At 55.3% G+C, this 21,678-nt stretch overlaps 3 protein-coding genes across 9 annotated transcripts; all 3 read right to left on the reverse strand.

The window, feature by feature from the left end:
• Window positions 1-2,963: 2,963 nt before the first annotated feature.
• Window positions 2,964-6,082, reverse strand: Cend1 (cell cycle exit and neuronal differentiation 1). Of its 2 annotated transcripts, none has more exons than XM_021169173.2 (2): window positions 5,840-6,082; window positions 2,964-4,509 (listed from the first exon to the last, which is right to left on the reverse strand). In XM_021169173.2, the coding sequence occupies exon 2, from the start codon at window positions 4,409-4,411 to the stop codon at window positions 3,962-3,964; it is 450 nt and encodes a 149-aa protein (XP_021024832.1). In that variant the 5' UTR covers window positions 4,412-4,509; window positions 5,840-6,082; the 3' UTR covers window positions 2,964-3,961. The 2 variants fall into 2 exon arrangements, with proteins under 2 accessions (XP_021024832.1, XP_021024834.1); XM_021169175.2 differs by having other exon boundaries at window positions 5,798-6,082.
• A 186-nt stretch (window positions 6,083-6,268) lies between these two features.
• Slc25a22 (solute carrier family 25 member 22) lies at window positions 6,269-14,341 on the reverse strand. 6 transcript variants are annotated; one of them, XM_021167242.2, is made up of 10 exons: window positions 14,046-14,341; window positions 10,640-10,800; window positions 10,385-10,510; window positions 10,066-10,121; window positions 9,155-9,245; window positions 8,513-8,631; window positions 8,231-8,405; window positions 7,994-8,148; window positions 7,841-7,916; window positions 6,269-7,768 (listed from the first exon to the last, which is right to left on the reverse strand). In XM_021167242.2, the coding sequence occupies exons 2-10, from the start codon at window positions 10,657-10,659 to the stop codon at window positions 7,615-7,617; spliced, it is 972 nt and encodes a 323-aa protein (XP_021022901.1). In that variant the 5' UTR covers window positions 10,660-10,800; window positions 14,046-14,341; the 3' UTR covers window positions 6,269-7,614. The 6 variants fall into 6 exon arrangements, with proteins under 6 accessions (XP_021022901.1, XP_021022904.1, XP_021022900.1 ...); XM_021167245.2 differs by having other exon boundaries at window positions 14,032-14,284; XM_021167241.2 differs by lacking the exon at window positions 14,046-14,341 and adding an exon at window positions 11,762-11,850.
• Window positions 14,342-14,598: 257 nt separating this feature from the next.
• On the reverse strand, window positions 14,599-20,462 carry Pidd1 (p53-induced death domain protein 1). The gene is made up of 16 exons (XM_021167685.2): window positions 20,412-20,462; window positions 19,411-19,796; window positions 18,594-19,007; window positions 18,085-18,294; window positions 17,948-18,002; window positions 17,646-17,847; window positions 17,449-17,574; window positions 17,159-17,338; window positions 16,931-17,078; window positions 16,704-16,839; window positions 16,476-16,626; window positions 16,265-16,388; window positions 16,054-16,172; window positions 15,859-15,972; window positions 15,559-15,758; window positions 14,599-15,327 (listed from the first exon to the last, which is right to left on the reverse strand). Exons 2-16 carry the CDS (start codon window positions 19,718-19,720, stop codon window positions 15,069-15,071), a joined length of 2,748 nt encoding a protein of 915 aa, XP_021023344.1. The 5' UTR covers window positions 19,721-19,796; window positions 20,412-20,462; the 3' UTR covers window positions 14,599-15,068.
• Between the last annotated feature and the right edge of the window lie 1,216 nt (window positions 20,463-21,678).

Consider the following 21,678-nt stretch of genomic DNA (forward strand, 5'->3'; position numbering starts at 1 on the left):
AAAAAAAAAAAAAAAAAAGAAAGAAAATCGAAGGAAGGAGTCTCACAGTCATAGGTGGCAGATGCAAGCTTAGCACAGGCTGTGCTAAGGACAAGAGGAGATGGTGTCACAAGTTGGTGGTAGAGGCCTGCCTGCTGCCTGAGGCTGAGGCCATCTTGGCTCTGATAGAACAGAAACACCTTCAGGGAACCTACTTGCCCAACAGGATTAAGTGTGAGAACATGGTGAGATAGTTTCACTACATAGCATGGCAAGGTCTCCTATCCAAGATTCCAGAATGCAAGGGGACAGACAGTGTGACATTTGACAAACCTCTGCTGCACCAACTGAGAAATCATTTGCAATAAGCAGCAGCACTAAAGGCTTCAATGCAAAATGAGTAATAAAGTAAGTGGGACATAGTTCAGTCAGATGACCCGAGTTGGATCCCCAGAAATCCCATAAATAGCCAGGCATGGTGGCTCATAACTGTGACCTCAGCACTGGGGAGAAACAGGAATTCCCAAGGGTTGCCCATAAGCTAGCCTAGCCTACATAGTCCCAGACCAGTGAGAGAGCCTGCCTCAAAACAAAACAAAAACAAAGTAGGTCAGGGCTGGTGAGACGCCTCAGCAGTTAAGAGCACTGGCTGTTCTTCCAGAAGACCTGGGTTTGATTCCCAGTACACATAGGGCAGCTTACAACACCATCTGTAACTCTAGTTCCAAAAGAGACTTCACCCTCTTCTGACCTTTCGACATCAGATATACAGGTAGTACAAAGACATACATGCTGGAAAATAGGCGTAAAACTGTAAAAGTAGAAGACAAGGTAGATAAACTAAACAGTGCTTAAGCGCTCTCTCTCTCTCACTCTCTCTCTCTCAAGCAAAAAACAAAAACAAAAACAAAACAGCAAAACCAAACAAGAAAACAGGCACACAGGCCAGGTTCAGTGGCCAGAAACACTTGTTGCTCTTGCAGAGAACTCAGTTCAGCACACACAGTTTGTAACTACAGTTTTGAGACAGGGTCTCTTGTGTTGCCCTGACTATCCCGGAACTCACTATGTAGATCAGGCTGGCCCTGAACTCACAAAGACCAATCTGCTTCTATTTCCCAAGTGCTGGGATTAAAGGCGTGCACCACCACATCTGGCTTAGAAATTAACAATAATAGGCAAATAACAAACAAACTCCCACCCTGGATGATCCGGAGTCCTCATACCCAGTTCTACCCTTAAAGTCCTCACTACCTTCCAGTAGCATAGCAGCTGACCCCNCCCCCGCCCCTCCCCCACCCCCTCGCCGATCTGCAGTGCAACAGTGTCTACAAAGAACCTTCCAGGTCTAAACCAGAGCAAGGCTTTCCAAGGTTTTCTTTTCTGCCCTGTGTAAAGGCGCCAATGTTCTCTTCTGAGATTTAATTTTGATGCAAATGGGTGTTTTGCCTGTATGCGTACGATGTAGCTTGTGTGTGCCCATTACCTGGGGAGGCCAGAAAAAGGCATCAGATCCTTTGGAACTGCAGTTACAAATGGTTATTAGGCACTATGTAGGTGCTGGGAATCAAATCCAGGTTCCCCGGAAGAGCAGTTAATGCTTTTAACTGTTGAGCCAAGTATCTAACCCCAGGCACCAATATTTTAAAAACAACCTAAAAGTGCTTCAATAGAGAATAAGGAGTAACAGCATGAGAAGAATATCACTTAAAAATGTCAGCTCTCAGTGATTCACCACGGCAGACACAGCTGCCTCTGCAGCCTCCCAGTGCAATACAATGCCTAAGGTGCTTATGTGTGTTTTCCCCCCCTCCCCCTCCCCCCCTTCCCGCTTATGTGGTTGTTTGTTTGCTTGGGTTTTTTTGTTTGTTTGGTTGGTTGGTTTTTTGTTTTTTTTCGAGACAGGGTTTCTTATAGCCCTGGCTGTCCTGGAACTCACTTTGTAGACCACGCTGGCCTCGAACTCAGAAATCTGCCTGCCTCTGCCTCCCGAGTGCTGGGATTAAAGGCGTGCACCACCACGCCTGGCTTCGCTTATGTGTTTTAAGTGCAAGGCAGAGGATGGATGGATGAGAGTGTCCAACAGGTAGGGCAGCCTCTGCACCCGCAGAACAGATGAATTGGAGGTGGCTGTGTGTCCCGCATGTCCAGAGCCCTCTTCAGGAATCCCTGAATCAGGCAGGCACCAGCCTGGACTTGAAAGAGGCAGTCTGTACCGACAGTGGTCGAAGGGAGGCCAGGAAGAGTGGTCTGAACAAGGCTAAGTGTTCATTTCAGACGCCTTCACCCTGTTGGAGTTGTCCAGAATTGGATGGGGTGTGTTATTGCAGGCAAAGCTACTACTCTGAGCAGGGTGGTTACCAAGAGATTGGAAAGAAAAAGCCACCAGCTCAAAGAACGCCTGGGGAGGTGCAGGTCAAGGAGCTTGCCTGCAAGCCTCAGCGGCTCCTAGGGTATAAAGGAGGGGCCCAGGATGATATAACCCCAAATGAGCCTTGTTCTTTGCAGCCTCAGTCACAGTTCCCATGTGCTGAACACACCAGGGCAGAATGGGCTCAGGGAGCTGTGGAAGCCAGGGGACTAGAAGAGGAACCCACCCTTAGCTTCTCCTGCATTTCATGGGTCGAGGGGCCCTCCTTGCTGGCACAGGTTCTGAGGAACAAAGCCTTCTGTCCCAGTGCACTGTGAGTGGCAGCCCAGGCCTTGGGTGGGTAGGGAACAGACACAATTATCATTGTGAAGCTCCTAAATGTTCATCTGGGTTCAGGCTCCCACAGAGGCCAGGGAGGGAGCACCTGGGATGGGGATGGGTCTGGTTGGAGCTGAAGGCACCTATAGCCCATAATGATCAGGGCATGAAGAAGAACCCCAGACTTCCTCCCTGTTCCCTGGAAAGCCTACATGATCACTCTGTGCCCACGCGTACCCAAGCAGGAAGCCTTTACTGCTCCCAGGTCCATGCAGGTGAGGACAGCAGCCCAGCCTTTATATTGTAACGGTTTATTTCAAACTCAGTCTCCACTCTGGCCCAAGGTCCCCGCCGCCACTGGCCAGGTGAAGGCAATGTTTCCTTAGAGCCCACTGCGGTTTTCCGGAAAGCTGCCCACTGTCACCACACCAAGGGGCAAGCTGGGGCCAGATGCACTAAAGAGGGGCTGCACAGCAGGTCTTCCTGCAGGCAGTGAGCGATTGCCACTCACCGGGCAGTTCTACTCTACCTGTGTTATTGCATTTATACGCTGTTAAACTCAAGGGGGGGGGTGTTGGGTGCAGGCAGGAAGGACAGTATTGGGGAATACTGGGCAGGCAGAACTGTAGTGTGGCTCCTTCGTGCTTCCTGCCTCCCTGCCAGGCTTTCAGCACCACCCCCTCCCCGGAACAATTGGCTGCTCTGGGCAGGAAGTAAGGTGGTCCTAGCCTCCGGAGCTCTCCTGGGGCATACACTGACAGAGGGAAGAGGTGGGAACCCCATCCCAAACTCAGCTGTTAACTTTGCCTTTTCCATCCAACCAGGACAGGGACAGTGGGTAGAGGTAGCTCTGCAGATTTGGATCCCACCCTTAGGTCAGTCCCCAGGCATCAGGCCCAGACAGACTGCTCCTGGCTGCTCAAAAGACAAGTGAGAGGAGTAAGATCAGCGAAGCCCTTTAATGTCTCCACAGGGCTAGCACACTCCATCACTTATCTTTCAGAGGCCACACCCAGCATCTCTCCCCTTTGCCCCACGCTAGTGCTTCCTGCAAACTGCAGAGCTGGGCTCCTGCCCCAGAACTTGGGAGAGGGAGTGCTGCGGTGAGTGGAGGTGGGCTCACTGTCTATTTCTTTCCTGCTGCACGGATGTATGTAGCATACATGTACGTGTGAGTGTGTGTGTGTGTGTTGTTAGGTGTATATGTATAGATAAATATCTAGGACCTTGCATGCACTATATATTCAGGTCTGTACAGAAAGTGGCTCTGTGCCCCGACCTGGACACCAGGTATCATTTTTTCCGGGCTAGAAAGGCCACACCAAGAATTAGGGCTATGGTGGCCACGGCCACACCCCCAGCTACGAGCAAAGGGGTCAAGTTCTCACAAGGCCAGGGACCTCGGCCTCCAGTGTTGGACTCGTCCTCCTCTGCCCCATCCCCAGGACCCTTGGGCTCTGAGGTTGCATCAGGACTGCTGGGGGCTGCCGGCACTGTGGGAGCTGGCTTCAGGTTGCTGTGGTTGTTGAGAAGTACAGGATCTGCCTTGGCTGGTGTCTTCTTCGTAGCGGCTGGCCCAGGGGCTGCTGCTGGCTCCTGCTTCTCTGCTTGGGCGTCCTTCTTCACAGGCTTGGTCAAGGGAGCTTTCCCATCCGCAGCTGGAGTGGCCTTGGCCTCAGCTGTGGCCTGAGGCACCTTGGTATCTGGCTTGGGGCTGCTGGCTGACTTTCCTCGGGATTCCATGACTGTTTTTTGCTGGCAGCTGGTTTGGGGCTTGTGTGACTGGCAGGTGGCTAGACCACAGTGGCTCAGGACAGCTCACCTCTGGGCATTATATGGGTCTGGAGGGAGACACAAGTGAGATGGTGATAAGGGACAGCATACCTTCTGTATAGCTTATCTTCCTCTGCCCCATAGAGATAACACTCCCAATTCCCTGAATTCTCTAGGAGCTCCAACTAAGGAACATCCTGTGGACCCAATCCCTCCTTTCCCAAGGCCTGGCCTCTATCTGCTAATGATAATTCTTGGAGAAGCCCCATCAACTCTTGAGACCAGAGGCCTCAGTTTCCTAACCTATAATCTTGCTTCACACGCACTGTGTCTATCCTACAGTGGGGGTAGGGAGGCTCTGTTGTAGAAATATGATCTAACCCTGCAAACTGAAAGAGAGAGTATTTGCTCAAAGGAGACAGTCAGGAGTCATGGTGAGCGCTGACAGAGCTAAGTGCTGCATGCTATCTTGGGAGCTTGTAGCTGTTTTACAGAATGGGACACTGTGGTGCCTTGGTCTCAGTTTGAGGAGCATCTAAGAGGAAGGGAAGGACAGGGAAGGAGCCCAGTCTGGGTTCTCAGACTCTGTCAGAGGGAGAGTGGATACAGGTCACTAGGAAGTGATAAAATGGAGGCAGAGAAACCATTAGGGAATTTGCTAGCCAGTGCTTCTTCTGGTCAGCCACCTGCCCCACCCAGCTTAGATCCAGTGCCCTTTCCCCAGTACAGGCCACAGCTTTATCCAACTCAAGGGCAAGAGTTCCTCGCTGGGATCAAGGCTGTGCTACAGGAGCAAAGAGAGTCCCTGACAGCATTGCCTGGGGTTACTGCAGAGTAAAGACCTCACCTTGAGTCTCTGCATCCTAGCTGGGGAGACTGGGGCCTGGCCACCCTGCTGCACAGAGGCTTCTGTCTGGAAGACCCAGGGCCACCTGTCTGCCTCCCACCCTGGGAGGACAAATGGCCCGTGTGCCGGGAAGGGGGAGCCACTTTGAGAAGCTCAAGCTCCAAGCCCCCCACCAGGCACAGCGGATACACTGAAGGTCATCTGAAGGTCACACCGTGATGTAGATAACCAGTGCAGAAACCCAGGTACTACCCACCTCCCAGGAATCTCCTCCACGCTACATTTCTGGAAAGGCCTTAGCCATTGAGCATCAAGTTTACACAGAGCAGTTAATTGCCTTGGGTTATTTTCTGCTTACACTTATATCCTATTCTTCCAATTGCCTCCTCTGCCTTCCCAGGGCTGCTGAGCCCAGGAGAGTAAGGACCTCACGCCACAACCCCAGTGACCTTCAAGGCCAATGCACTACTGCCTGGCCACAAGACCCGGCGCCCCCAATTCCACCCTACCTCCCCGTCCTGGCACGCCCTCGGAAGGGCCTGTCGCCTTACGTCTTCTTTGGGGCCTCCAGCTTCTCGCTGCGCATTCGCTTCACGGGATGACAGCGGGCGGTGGCTGCGGATACCGAGGAGTGCTCAGGAGTTTCCCACAATGCACCACTCCGGGCGCAAGACAGGAGGACCAGAAGGGGCGGGGACAGCTGCGTAATCAGGGCCACGCCTGCTACACCCTGGGAACCCGGAGGTAGGGGTGAGGTGGGATGTGCCTAATGCCTAGCTTCACTTCTCACATCTAAGGAGACTCAACCGGAAGGCGGAGCAAGGTTGCCTGACTGTATCCTGTATCCAATCCAGACTGTGAGTTCGGAGTCTGCAAGGGTGGAGACCAGGGTAGTGCTGGTCTGCACAGAAAGCCTGGCTAGTGTCGCAGTCTGTTCTCTCCCCATCGTCCCATCCAAGCACAGACTCTTAAAGCAAGCATCTATTTAGAATATTTATTTATTTTTTACATGACAAGACACAAAAAGTTACAACTTCTTAAAACTCTTCAAAAGAAAAAAATATAATTCTGTAAGCAGCAGCAGCAGCTTTCAAGGTACAGACGTAAGAGGAGGGGTGGCTCCCAGGAGCAACGGTGAACTAGGGGCAGCCCAGACTGGAGCCCCAGGTAGTGTCACTGGGAAGGGGCCTCCATGGAGGGGGTTGGGCTTGAGGGACACAGCACCAGCACTTCAGTCAATCACCAAACACAATCACATGGCCGGGGCAGGGAAGGACTGCTTTGATTCAGAACAGAGGATCCAGGGCTGGAAGGGTGGGGCTTTCCAAACATGGACAGAGGCCCAGAGAGCTGGGAGGCCCAGACTCTATACTGGCCTTCATGCCTGCCCTTCCCCACCTCCACCTCCCAAAAGCAATCTCTGTCCAGGAATAGGGCTCTATCAGAAGAGTCACCAGGCTGGAGAACTAAATTATTGGACGGGGTCAGCAAAAGAGTCCTGAGGCACAAACAGCACACAAGCACAGGGTGGCTGACTCCACGGGAAAAGGCAGCTGTACCCTTATGGGCCCCCATCGCTAAGCAGCCTGGCCAGCTGACTGCTGGGGGTGGGGGAGCAACTGCCCACCGCAGGCACACAAAGACCTCAAGCAACCTGGGTCCCACATGGTGGGGGTCCAAAGGCTCAGCGGGAAGTGGATGTGTGGGGTGCCCGGGATGACACCTGATTATGGTGACACACCCAGCCTAGGAATCCTAGCTTGACATGAGGCTAAGACCCTCCAGGCCTCCTGTAAGGCCGGCTGGGGAGGCAGAGTGGGGTCCTGGATGAGGTGGGAAGAGCAGCAGGGGCAAAGACTGATGGACGGAGGACAGGAGAGCCACATGGGCACAAAAAATTCAATAAATAATTCTGGGTGTGTGTGGGTCCCCTATGTAGACCAGGAGAGCCTCAGAGACCAGAGCCAGTGGACTACAGGGTAGGGTCTGCCTGCCCAGACCAGGCCTGGGGGCCCCAGCCCAGAGACCAGCTCTGTCTCATGGGGTGTTCAGGCGGGACTGGGTTGAGGTACAAGGATGGGACAGAACTGGCTTGAGGAATGTACAGATTTCTGCATTTTCTACATAAATAAGACCTTGATCCCAATTTGTTGTCCCTTCAGGACCACACAGGGGCTTATGTGTGCATCACCCATGTGGACCCTGCTCCCTCCCCTTGCCTTCCCGTCTAACAAGGAGGACGGGGGAGAGACCGCTCCTCCTCAGGCTTGTGCTGGTCACCCTGTTCTGGCCCCTGCCCATAGGCTGGGGAGAAGCAGCCATGGGCTCAGGCCTGGGGTTCTTGCAGCAGCCCCAGCAGGGACTCAGCAATGCCCAGAAAGTAGACCACCTGGGCGATGCCAAACAGCGGGGCAATGACCAGCGCACGGCAGTATGCGCCTTTCAGGAAGGCTGAGGGACCTTCATGTCTCCAGATCTTCCTGAAAGGGAGGAAAAGGTCAGAAACAGTGTCCGCCCAGCCCCATCCCAGCCCCGTCCCAGCCCTGTCCCACCTTGCACAGTCCAGAAACCCGGAGTAAGTGTCCTCATTAACACCCCTCTCAAGGGACTGGAGCCGAGTCTTCACCACTACAAGGGACATATGAGTCACTGTGGGGGCTCCTACCCCACCCCCCCACCGGTGGGGCCCACACCCAAGTACTGACCATCACAAGGGTTGACGGCCACAGCAGCTGCACTCCCAGCCACGCAGCCTGCTAGGAAGGACACATAGAAAGGCGACTTCTCTTCAGAGGATGGGCGGCCCAGCTGATTCAGGTTGGCAAACAGGGGGAAGTAGACAATGGAGAAGGGAACATCCCTGTGGGGAGGGAGGAGTGATGCTGGTGGGAGGGGAGGAACCAGCAGGCAGACCTCCTCCCCCCATACGCCCGTCTCTCCACCTGAGTAGCGTGGCCCCCAGTCCCTTGTAGAGGCCAGCAATGCCGTGATTCCGCAGCAAGTCACGGGTCAGCTGGGTGGCCGTCGGCCGAGGAGGGGCTGGAGCCTCTACCGAGGGCTGGGCACCTCCCTGGGCTGAGAGCTGAGCCTGGGCAGCCAGAATCTTCCTCTGAGCAGCTGGTGAGAAAGGATCTCTGGTCTCTTCCTCCTGGCTTGGGGAAGGGGCAGGGGACAGGGTCTAGCTGTTGTCCCCACCCAGGCTCTGTCCCCTCCCTGCACCTTACCAATGCGGCCTGCATCTTGCAACTGGATCTTCAGCATCTCCATGGGGGTGGTCACAATCACCTGGCAGGTGCCGGCCCCGCAGCCTGCCAGCATCTCCTTAGGCAAGGTCAGCTTCTGTCTATAAAGCGGGGGCAGGACTATGATTGAGGTGATGAGAAACAACTCCCTACATGGGGCAGGGACAGTCTGATTCATTGGTGTAAAGGGGGATGGGAACTGTGGAGGTCCCACAGGGGCACAACCTTGGGCTCCAGACTCGCCAGCAACAGGCGTCCAGCCCAAAGGACAGATGGTCTCACACGCAAGGGCTCATAAAGAGAAATGGGGAAGAGAAGGGGCCAACCTTGCAGCCCCACACTCCAGTCATGGGGTAACTGCTTCATACCCCCAAATTCTGGCGGCAGATGGTGGCTAGGGGCCAACAGCCGCTGACTCAGCAGCTGCCTTGCACCTCCTCACGTGGGCAGCAGGCAAGCGCCCGCCCCCACAAGGTCAGAGATGGTGCACAAAGGGACCGAGGTAGAAGAGCCTCTGGGGTCTGTTTGCAGTCTAGGGGATTTCTGGGGGGTGATGGGTGGCATTAGCAACACACCCTTAATTAGGACCTGGGCCCCAGCAGCCAGCGTGGCCGAGCCTCTCACCCATCCTTAGAGAGCTGGTGTCTGAAGAAGTCATTAGCTGCCAACTTGATAGCCTTCTCCGGGGTGACCAGGGTCAGGTTTACTGCTGCTCCTGTGAGGCATCTGAGGGTCAGCTAAGGCTTGGGGGACACAGGTAGGTCGGGTGGGGACAGACTCGCTAGGTAGCTTGGGTTAGGGAGGCTTTGGGAGAGCACTTTGCTCCACACTGGCAAAGCCCTGCCTGGCACTCCTTGGCTGCAGCCTCCTGCCCTCTCACCCACATATGGGCTTGTTTTGTGCCAGGCAGGCAGGAACCAGGCGGGATGGGGTGGCGCTGTGTCCTCCCTCCCCAGCATTCCACTTCCATCTGTCTCTGGCTTTGGCAGAACAGGCCTCTCCTGAGAGGCAATGAGGAGCAAGCCTCCAAAGACTATGGGGGGGCCTCCCTCCTGGGGACAGGTGCTCCCACTGGCAGGACCACAGTATGGGTCAGGGCTCAGAGAAGGCTGTGGATGGCTGATCAGAGCTGAGGGCTCAGGGCTACACAGCATCTGGGCAAATCCACCCTCAGGGATTGTTTCCTAAGCTGCTTTGTTTAATGCCCCTGGTCTCTAGGCACAGATGTGGTCCTGCCTGTCACAGAAAGTAGTGGAGGAGACCTAAGCCACTACAATAGAGAAAAAGAAATAACCTCTGTCCTGCTGTACCAGTAGAAGACAGCAGGTGTTTCAGGTGAGGGTTGAGACCTGCCACCCTGCAGAAAAACTGTCCCCCCAGACATCCAGTCCCCCCAGCACGAGGGTATGGCAGGTGCCCCCACCGTGCTCAGGTGCTACCAGTATCACACGTCTATACTTACAGACCAAGCCCAGACATGCATCCCTGTCCCTGCTCCCAGCCAGACCCATCTGTCACCCATTCCCAGGCCTCACCCCTATACATGCCGAAGTAGCCCTCGGAGCGGATAGTCTTGATGAGGCAGTCAGACCTGTAGTCAAGGGGACGGCAATAAGTGGTGGCCAGCTGGACCCTGGCCCCGAGTCAGGCAAGGGCAGCCAGTGTTGACCCTCCCCACTATGCTCCTCCAAGGCTGACAGAGAAGCCAAAGACTCTGTCAGGGTCGGGGTGGGGTGGGGGAATCTTTCTCAGGTCTGCCCCATGTTGTTCCCCCTTCATCAAACTTAGGGGTGCAGGAGCAGAGATCAAAGGTGGCAGCTGCACCCTCACCCCTCCTAGGCAGCTCTCACTCACATGCTGGCATACATGCGCTGGCCATTCTGCTGGTTCTGCAGCCGTGTCTTAGCCAGGTCGATGGGGAACACGCAGGTGACCCCGATTAGCCCAGCGATGCCACCATTGATGAGCTTGGCCGGCAGGCTGTGTGTGCAGGGTCAAGTGTCAGGATTAACATCCTCACCCACAGGACACGGGGATAGGGAGGTCATGCTGGAGAGGGGGGTGACCAAAAGCCAAGACCAAAAGCCCAGGGATTGGGGTCCCTCTGACCTGATCTGCTTATCAGCCATTTACACCAAGTGAAGCAGGAGTCAGGCCGGGTGATGTTGGTGGAGGCACTGATGGGGAGGGGCTGATGAGGAAGATGTAGGTGGCTGGCGGTGGGGGAGGGGATGTCCTCACCTTCAAAGCAATCTCAAGACTTCTGCCACCTGAAAGAAAGAAGGACAGAATGAGTGGTAAAAGGGGCCTATCAGAGAAAGAAGCCCCTCTCCCTGCCCACCATCTCACAAGGGCGTGAAGCCCCCCCCCACTCCCTAGACCTCAGGCTGCAGCCTTCAAGGTACCCAGAGGACACACTGGGGGGTGGGTGGGGGAAGAAAGGGAGGCCACCCATCCCTGGGGCCACCTGGATTCACTTCAATGCCCTCCCCGTGGCGTCCTCCCAGGCAGCCAGGAACTCACGCTCACACGCAGATGCTCACGCACAGAAGGCAAGCTCCAGCTTTTAAAGGGCCAGATGCCTTTTAATGCAGTGGTACTTGGACCCTGGACGTTAGCTGTGATCACCAGTTCCCATCCTTGGGCAGAGGCAGCTAGCTAGCATCTGCCGTTTTCAGTGGGATGGTTGGTAGTGGTTTCTCCTTTGTGGAGCTCCTGGGCGGAGCAGACCCAGTTCCCTAACAGCTCACTGGGCCACGGAGCCCCTTCCCTTAGAGAAGCAAGATTCCCACCCACACCGAGCTGGTTGCCCATCTTCCTGTCAGCTTCCCAAGGGATGTGTTTCACTCCCAAAAGACACAGGAGCCTAGGGATGAGGACTTGGGGAAGAGAGGACAAGAATAAATGGTGTAAGAGGGAGGCACAGGGATGTTGGCCTCCTGAAGCATCTGGGGCTGGTATACTCCATAACTTTAGAGAGGGAGAAGGGGGCAACAAGAGCCTGCCTTGGGGGAGGGGGGAGGCATGAGGGACACAATCATAAGAACCAGTCCTGGTCCTTCCCTGTGTCTCTTCCGAGCCCTCAGAGGTCAGCTGTCACACACAGGCTATGTGTATGGTGCTGCCACATGGGGATCACATGGCTGCCTCACGCTAAGAAGCTCCCAGACGAGTTGTGACTCTGGATCTACTACCCGCCTCTTCCCCCACAGTCCACGGGGTCCCGCTCACCCTGAGTGCACCCCAGAGTGCGGACAACTGCTCCAACACCACCGCCGCTCAACAACTATGCTCACCGAGGAGATAAAGAGGCTGGCCAGGGGGAGGAGACAAAAGCCTACGGGGATTGGCGGAGGGGGCGGGGCGGGGCGGGCCTGGGGGGAGGACTTTCTCTTTCATTTTGGGCTAAATGGTAATCTCTGCAGCTATGGGAAAAGGAGAGAAGGATAAGACAACTTCTGGGGTACTGGGGCTGAACCCAGCCTGGATTCTAAAGAAGGAACAGACTCGCCCTGAGAACCAACCAGGTTGCCTACCCATAGGGACTCCAGCTCCGGGCCACTCAGTAGGTTTCTATCTGGAATAAGCACAGATCTGTCTACAGCCCTGGAGCCCCAGGGAATGGGATACCCTGTATGGACCCATCAGTATGTGCTTTTGAGAAATGGGTCAACAACCAACCACTGTGCTGTGAGGTCTGGGTGTACCTATCAGGGAACTTCAGGTTAGGGCACAAGAAAGTAGACCTGTCCTCTGGAAAGGACAAGGAAGGAATGCTTGACCCTCCAAGGCCACCACCGCTAAGCACAGCAGGTCCTGCTCACCTTTTGGGACCAGAGAGCATGGAGGCGGCACTCCAGGTGCCCTCTCACCTCTGCATACCAGGGGTCTCAATGGAAGAGTGCCTGTCCCTCCTAGCCCTTGTGTGTGGCGAAGGCCTGACCTTTGAACTGTAGTCTGACTTCTTGCTCCACACCAAGCTCCAAGTGTAAACTAGATACCGCAGCTCTCCCTGCTACCCCACCTTTAGAAGCCCCATCCTTCCTTATGCCTCTCCCTTCAGTCTGCTGTCCCTGAGATGCTACCTCCTACGTATCTGCGACCTGGGGACCTGGGTGTTGTGTGTATCCTGGAAGTCAGACAGACAGTCTGAAGTCCATGGGGAAGAGCCAGGTAGGCACTGAGATCCCCAGGGCTTAGTCAGCCCTGTACCCTGAACTAAACAAAACAGGCGGGACACCAGAGAGAACAGTTGCTGAGCTGAGAGCAAGGGGGTTCTGCTGCCTGGAGCACCACACAAAGGGAACCCTCTGGTCTGTTTCCCGCCTCCCCCACCCAGAGAGTTTGGTTTTGATATAGGATTTTTTGAAACAAGATTGCCCTGGCTGTCCTGGAACTCACTGTGTAGACTATGTAGACCTCAAAGTCAGAGATCTGCCTGGCTCTGCCTCTTGAGTGCTGGGATTAAAGGCATGTGCCACCACCACTCCTGGCTTGTATGTGTGTGTGTTCTTTAACTCTCATCAGTTTGAGACACATGTCAGGGCTCCCTCAGTGCTGTCTATGTTACCATAGAAACCTGATTGTCCAGTCAGGCCACTGAGGATCCAGAGCTTTCTGCCTTCTTCCCCTGTCAGGCCACAGGCCAACTGAGAAAAGCCCCGTTAGCATACAGAGGCTAACAGCTCCATACAGATTCTTCCTCAATTTTCATGAATAAAGCTGCCTGTTTCCTACCTAAAAGAAACGCTGGTGGCACTGGAGGCTCCCTCCTTTAATCCCAGCCCTCGGAGGCAGAGGCAGGTGGCTGTCAGTGAGTTCAAAGACAACTTGGTCTATAGAGAATTCCAGAACAACTAGCTCCACATAGAGACCCTGTCTGGAAGAAAGAAGGGGGGGGAGAGAGGGAGACTGGACTGGGGTTGAGCCTCACCACTTGAGTGCCCTTCCCCCAATCCAGTCTCCCTTGCCCCTTCCTCTTAGGGAGGTTAGCTTTGTCTTGCTAGCTAGGAGGACCACAAAGAGGTTTCCCACAGAAAGGTACTCCAGCTGTCCTACAAAGGCACATGCCTTTAATCCCAGCACTCCAGTATGGGGCACATCCTCTGTTCCAGGCCAGATCATGCCCTTTACCCCACGGTCCGGGCTCAGCTGGCCTCGTTATCTCCAGACAGACAACGCGGACTCTGACCATATACGTGCCCACGCAAGTCCAGTGGGCTCTCACGTGTGCAGCACCCCCACCCCTGGCAGAAATAACTCCAGCCTCGGCTCTGGAGCGTCCACACTGCTGGGACACGTGTGCGCGGGGAGCGCGCCCGGCAGAGCCGGGACCGAGCACGGCCTTCCACACCCAGAGACAGCCGGTCGATGTACCCATTAGGTTCAGGCTCCGCCGGAGCCGCAGTGTCTGAGCAGATGTCACCTCTCCCAGCCACCCATGCCACCCTTTTTCCTCCCTGCAACCCAGCCAGATTTGGGTGGGCGCCACGGGAACTGACCGGCTAGCACTCACCACACTGCAGCCGCCGGGATCGCTTCCCCGCTGTGCCGCGCGCGGGGCCTGCACCTAGGCGGGGAGGCGCGTCTCTCGGAGGCGCGCCCGCTCCGCCCTAAGTTTTTGCTGCCTTCGGCTCCCCCTCCCGGCCGGCGTGGCCACTACCACAGCCTCAGGCCACCCTTGAGGGAGTGGGCTTTCTGGCTTATCCTAGGCCCTCCTTGTTCTTATCTCAAAGCCCGGACTGAGAATAGGTAGGAGGGAAGCGTGGGAATGGGATGGTCTGGGGAAGGTTTGGTCCCGGAGCTTTACGAGAGATGCTCCTTAGACACCGCCCATAAGACTCTGGTGGGCAGGGCTTATGCAGCATTCTGTCACAGATGACTTTGTATCCTTACCTGCTGCAGAGTTACTATGTAGAATGGTTCCTCCCCACCCCTGGGGAATATTACTCATCAGCGCCTAGAGATGGCTCACTGAGCAAAGGTTTGCAACTAAGCCGAGTGACCCCGAGTTCATTCACATAGATGGCGGGGGGGGGGGGGGGGGGGGGATGATCTCTGCAAAGGTATTCTGTCTCACACACACAATAAATAGCTTTTATTTTATATGTATGGATGTTTTGCCTGCATACTTGTCTGCACACATGTGTGCCTGGTGTCTGTGGGGGCCAGAGGAAGGGGCTGACCCTTCAGAACTGGAGTTACAGATTGTCATGAGCCATCAGGTAGGTAGAGGAAACTGAAACTAGGTTCCCTGAAGGAGCAGCTAGTGTTGGTAACTACTGAGCCATCTCTCCCTCCAGGCTTTCTCTGCTCCCATCTTAGCAGGAGGGCCTGGCATGGTAGCAAGTATGGGCAACCTGCTCTCTATCCTTTATGTAAAACAATCTCTGAGATGCACTCACTGCGAGTTGGAGGCTAGCTTGGGCTAGACAGTGAGTGGGTTTTTTGTATGCTGGGGCACTGGAGCACACGGGTGAGGTAGAAGGATAGGGCTCTGCCCACTGGCCGAGTCAAGTTTAAAGCTATCTCTGTAAGCCTAGGCCTGTGCAGACTCTGGAGTCTGTGAAGCCGAGGTACCAGGCAGAGTAGAATCCTCAGGGGCCAGCCCTGTGCGTCGAATGCTGTCCTGGTACTTGTGGCGGCCAAGCTCCAAGATGGCACGCACCTCTTCAGCCACATCCCGCCGGTCACTCTGTTCCAAGGCCTGTACCAGGTGTCCCACAGCTCCAGGCTGTCCAGTCTGGCGCTCAGCCCAAGAGAAGAGCATGTGTCGGACCTGGCCATCCAGGTCATCCCTGGAGGGGTGGTGATGAAGGCGTTTGCCAAGGAACATACAGAGAGGCTCAACATACCTCAAAAGTTCCTTGGGCTAGTGACCAGACCCTCCTTTTCCAGGTTGGTATTTGCTCCGTCCCCACCTCCTTGAAAGCTTTCAGCTAATGTGCAGGGGGTGGAGGGTGGGGGAGATGCCAGCCTTGAACCCGAGGCTGGGAGTCAGCAGGATCACTAAAACTCCTGAAGCTCACCTGAATTCATGGCGGATACGCTGTAGCTTATGGTAGGGCATGCCTAGATGCAGGGCCACAGCTGGCCAGTCAGGACCTAGGCGTGAGGCCACACTCAGCAGGTTGCTCTGAGTCAGGAATCCAGTTTCTGCATCACCCAGGTTCAGAGGCATCAAGGAGAAGTCAGTCCCCTGCCCACTCCCCTGGGCACCCCGGAGTCTCTGTCAGGAGGCAAGGATACAGAAAGCTTGGACCCATTCTCTTGTCTTTGGTCACCCTGGGACTGTCTCCTCTTGTCAGCTTAAGCCTCTCCAGCCTCACCGGTAGCTTGATGGGCAAGGTGGCCATCCACAGTGCATCTGTGCCCTTCCTCTGCCGGGCAGCCCCTGCCTCTTCAGGTACCTCCACGGGAAGTGAACCCCGATAAAAGGACACCTGAGGAAGGAGCATGTGGGGTTCAGAGCTCTGACCTCGGATCCGGACACCGCAGTCCAGGATCGTGACACCTCAGCCCACCTGTCCTCGCACATCCTGAGCTTCCCGGTCCAAGGCGGTGGTAATGTACACCTCCTTTACGTTCTTCAGGTGTGAATAGAATACAAAGCAGATTCTGCCATCCACACAGTCTGGACGGTCTATGGGGGGTTGGGGGAGGGAGGGGGGAGAAGCAGATCAGTAGGAGCGGCACAAGTGTCACTCCCCAGGGCACCCTGGAAAAGAGACCTACCGGCATCTACATCAATGCCCCGCTCAAAGGCTGCAAAGAACTTCTCACCCTCAAACATCTCCACGGTCTCAGAGGGTTCAGGGCCACGGTAGCGAACCAGCAGCCGACTCAGGGTGGCATCTACCTGTGGGGCACCCACCAGGGATCAGAGGCCAAAGCTTTGTACCCAGCCTGGCCTTCAGGTCACCCTCCTGTCTTCCTGCTGCCCCACCTTGTTCCGCGGCAGGCACTGCAGCAGAACCTGCTCAGGGTCTCGGCGCCTCTGCAGCGCAATGAGGTTCACACGGTGTAGTCGCAGCCGTTCCCAGGCCTTCCGGGCCAGGCCCCCCACACAGGTTTTGGTGGTATACCAGAGCCAGTACCTGGAAGTGCCAGAGTTGAGGCGTGGCCATACAGAGGAAGGGCAGAAGGGGTCCTGCGGAAGCTAGGGGACACTGACCAGGAGAAGTGCGTGACCTGGAAGCGTGCATACAGGTGGGTGAATTCCAGTGCCACCTGAGTGGTAATGTCATCCCAGGTGGTTGTCAGGGGTGTTCGGTAGAGCAGATGCAGGTGGGAGCGGTCCAGATTGAAGCCTGGAGGGAAAATGGCAGAAGGCTGAAGCCCCTCTGAATGCTATTCCCCCCTCTAAGCACCCACCTTTAGTCCTGTGGTGTGCAGTTTCACCTGTAACACCAGGAGGCAGGGGCAACTGCACAGTGACAGGTTGTAGGAAGCTGGGGGGGCCGCTCTGTGAAAGGCACAGCAGAGGGCTTACTGATGCCTCTGATTCTTCCAGAAGGGTTCTCAGCTCTAGTCCAGCCATATGCACTACCTAGACAGAGAATCATTTCAGTGCCCTCCTGTCTGCTGAGGCACCACCTCCTGCCACCCTTGGCACTGCCCTGTCAATACCTGCATGGAGACTTGGCGAGGCTCTTCTGTAACCCCAGGGGGAAAAGTGACTCTGACCCCAGGATGACCCGAGGAGCAGAGAAGTGCTCCCTCTGGTGGCAACAGGCAAGTGTTGGATACTGGGCGTAAAACGACCAGGAACCAGGAGAAGTGGGGCACCTGGCAGCGAGCCCAGAGCCTCTGGAACAAGGGGGATGAGAGAGTCAGGGCAAGAGACAGTGGGCGAGGTGGGTGGTGTCAGGGCAAGCTGCTCCTTTCCCCTCACTCCCAAAGGCTTAGGCAGCTGTCACCTTGGGTGCCTCTTCCTCCAGTTGGGTCTCTAGGTCATTCCAGGTGTTGTTACTCCGTGTCCTCACAACTACCTCACGACAGCGACGGACTCGTGGAGGGACAAAGAGCAGCCATAAGCTCACATCCTATAGGCCACAATAGTGTGAGACGGGGCCAGGCCTAGGCCATACCTGCTCCCTACCCATCTTGGACATACTTGCTGGAAAGCCACCCCATGGGGCTGCAGCTCCAGGACACTACTAAGCAGGAAGTCATGAGGTCCCAGAGAAACCAGGCCTGGCTCGGGCAACCAGAGTCGATAGTGGATGGTGACAGGCGTGGTGGTGGCTCCTGCTGGGAACTGTAGGCGGACACCACAGGCCAGGGTCACAGAACAGCCATGGGGAGTCACAAGGAAGCTGAGCAAGAAGAGAGGTACGAGGGCTGAGAGACAAGGTACCCCAGTGTGGCCTGGGAGGCAGGGGAGACAATGTGTTCTAGCCACATTCCCACCAATACCTGTCCAAATCTGAGGTCAGCAATAGCCTGGGCATTTCTGGAACCTGGGATATGTCTGCACAAGGGACAAGCCACAGTCAGAATGGTGATGTACCTTCACCCTCTCACAGCCTGGCTATGCCCCATGCCAAGCCTACCTGGGGGACTTGGGGGTGCTGGAGAGGCCTCACCCAGAGGGTTCCCCTGCAGGCGCACAAAGGGAGCGTCTAGTAACTCAGCAGGCAGGTCTCGGAGCTGGTTGTCCCTCAGGTCAAGCCGAGTGATCAGCGGCAGGTGGGCCAAGCCAGTGGGCACTGAGGTCAGGAGGTTGCTGTGCAGAACAAGGAGCTGCAGGGACCGCAGCCCCGCTGCAGGCAAGTGCTGGCTTAGGGCTACTCATGGTGGCCCTGTGACAAGAACACTCAAACTAAAGGCTTCTGGCTCTATCACATGGTGGGACAATGACACACGTGAATTATAGGCAACCAAGAAGTAGAGAGAAAAGGGACATCTGGAAGCAGTGAAGGTTCACAGGGCAAGAGCTCACGGTACAGGGGCCTCTGTGGAAGAAGAGGGAGGGGGGCAGGGTCCTAAGACTTTAGGTTGCAGGGGGGGTGGGCACATGGGAGTGGCGCTCTGGGCAGTAGCTGACACCGTAGCTACTCACCGAGGGAAGCTGGGAGACTCTGCAGCCTGTTGGAGGCCAGATTGAGCTCACTGAGGCTGCGCAGGTTTCCGATCTCAGCGGGTATGGTGTCTAGAAGGTTCTCAGAGAGATCGAGACGCTGAAGGGTGGACAGGGACCCGAGTGTTAGGGGTAGTCTTTCTAGGCGGTTGTGTGTCACAGTGAGGAAGGTAAGAGCGGGCAGTGCCCCCAGGGCCTCGGGCAGCTCTGAGAGACGGTTGTGAGAAAGCAGCAACGCATCCAGGCCGTGCAGTTCCGGGACACAGGTAGGCAGCGTCTCCAGCCTGTTGAAGCTCAGGTCTAGGTGAGCCAGGCAGGCCAAATCACTCAGGCCAGCAGGCAGAGTGGTCAGGGTTCCATGGAGGCAGGCACCCAGGGCACCCCGGCTCTGGCCACCTGGAAGTGGGGAAGACAGCTATAGCCCTCAAGAGTGGGAGTCTCCTCCATTCAGCCCTGTCAGAGAAAGCCTCCCTTTTAAGCCAGCCAGAGGGACAAAGAAGACACCAGTTCGTAGAAGCTTACAGCATCACCCCAGGAAAACTGGGATCTACAGAGACCCAGCTGGGCACCTTCAGGGTTCTAGGCTCAGGAGACAGAGCCCAGCCAGCCTCACTTTGGGGGAGGAAGGTGATAGGGATAGGGACAAGGGCCAGTTGTGGGGTGGGGGTTCACATCTAATGTGCGGGGAGAAGAGAGGTTTGGAGCTAGGGCTGGGATAAAGATGGCCTTTGTGTCCAAGAAGTAGAGTCAAAGCTGGACAAAGATGAGGACAGGGTCAGGAAGGAGCAAAGGTACTCACCTTTGAGGACCAGGGAGCGAAGGCGCAACAGACTCCACGGAACCTTGGCTAGGGTGTCATCCAGCAGCTGAGGGTCCTCATGGGTGCTGAGCCGCAAAAACTCCACTTGCAGCAGCTGTGGGGGCTGCTGGGAACACAGGTACTGTAGCCGATGGCAGCCCCCTGGGCGTAGGTCCAAGTTCAACTGGTTCCCAGCCAGGAGAAAAGGTGCTCCAGGCCCGGCATCCACAGCCTCCAAGGTGGATATGGCAGCATCCTCTGCAGCAGCTGCAGTTTCCTCCGGCTCCTGCCCCTCCAACACTGCAGCCATCACCCATGGAAGGTCCTCGGGGACCAGACATGTCCCAGCTTGCCAAGCAAGCCTGCTTAGGCAAGGATGATAGAAGCTGGAGAAGCAGGAGGAGGAGTAGGCTGTAGGGGACCAGCTCCCCCTCCAGGTCAGAGGAACAATAACTCAGCTTGGAAACCCGGGAGCTCTTGAGACCACCAGCCCAAGAACCCAGGGCACAAGGGGAAGTGAGTGGAGTGGTCACTGCAGCCCTACGGCTTGCATCTGTACTGGATCCTTCTGCCTGGGAGGGGTACCAGGCAGGGCGACTCTGAACAGCATAGCTTGGAGAACTCTGCTTAGACCGAGGACAAGGAGAGGGTTTCCACCTCAATTCTGGAATCTGCCCAAGTGATCCCTGATCCCTACAGGGCTCTGGAAATAAGGACCTACTTTCTATCTTCACACCCAAATGCATGGGGAGAACCCAGAACCTTCTTCCACTGCAGACGTTCACTATGCCCGAGAGGGTCAGTAAACAGTGCGAAGGGGAGCCAAGAGGACTTTGGGGTTCTTGGGCTAGGACCCCATATCGCGGTCCCTAGTAGACGCTCTTGAGCCACAATTCCCAATTCACACCTCCGTCAAATGGGGAAAGCAGAGAGGGTCTCAGTAGGTGAGGAGTCGCTTTGGTCCCGCCTCTGGAGCAAACTTCCCGCCTCCCATTGAGTACCTGCCGCGCTGATCTCCCCGCCAGTCTAGGCGCGCTCCGCGCCGTCTTCCCGCCCGCGCGCTTCCGGGCGGGCCGCCCGGCGGGCTCCGCCCCTCCGGGCTAGCCAGTAGGAATTCTCCGGGATTCTTATGGATCCGTCCTTTTCTGTTGTTCACACTAAGGGAGGTCGGTGACCCGTAGGAAAACTTACACATTCAGATCTCTGCAACCCCAGACTTGTGGTGGCACTGCATAGTCTGGGTCCCAAGTGCATTCTAAGACAGGAATTTTGGGATAACAGAGTATTGTCACAATCCTTGCTAGAAGCTAGAACTTTGAATGCTGGCTTCCTGAAGGGGGAACCGCTCTAAGAAAGTAGTTCTCAGTCTGTAGGTTGCGACCTCTTTGCCAAACTTATATCTCCAAAAGATATTTACACTGAGATTCATAACAGCAGCAAAATTCCAGTGATGAAGTAGCAGGAATAATTTTATGGTTGGGGTCACCACATCATGGGAACTGTCAAAGCATAAGGAAGGTTGAGACTCAGAGTCTCCAGGACTTCCATCTCAGGCTTTGCAGTGAAGTCCAGCTTGTTGGAGCTAACCATTGATCATAACTGTGGGCCAACTGCCTAGGCAGTGAGTTGCCTGGCTTTTCCTCCCTGATTTAGGTGGGTCTCAACACAAATAAACTTGAGATAAAAGTTCTTGCCTGCTGGGCGTGGTGGGCACGCCTTTAATCCCAGCACTCTGGGATCACTACATAGTGAGTTCCAGGACAACCAGGGCTATACAGAGAAACCCTGTCTCGAAAGAACTTGACTAAGTCCTTTAGTTGGTTAATATTGAAGCCAACACCCAGAATGCTCAGTGGAGCTGGTGGACTGGAAATGACCAAGTGACTGTTCTACAGTCTAAGTGATGGGCAAGCTTCCTGCAAGGCCTCTCTGCCTTCATTCTAGTACCTTCTCACTGTTTCCATAAAGGTGCCAGAGGGTGCTTTATAAAAACCAGCCCCAGGGGCTTAATATAATTGTGCTCACTTCAAGTGCAGTGCCTAGCTGAGATGGGAGAACTGCCACCCCGGCTGCACAGCAAGACCTGTCTCAAAAGCAATCATCCTAGGAATAGTCCTTAAGTTTATATTCATGAGCATGGTGGTATATACCTTTAATCTGCAAAAGAGCTCTTCACCATTGAGCCATCTCTCCAGCTATTTTGGGTATTATTTTAGTTAAAAAAAAAATTCACAGCCAGCCGGGCAGTGATGATGCACACCTTTTTTT

This window comes from Mus caroli, chromosome 7 (assembly GCF_900094665.2).
Source record: "Mus caroli chromosome 7, CAROLI_EIJ_v1.1, whole genome shotgun sequence".
NCBI classification, from domain to species: Eukaryota; Metazoa; Chordata; class Mammalia; order Rodentia; family Muridae; genus Mus; species Mus caroli.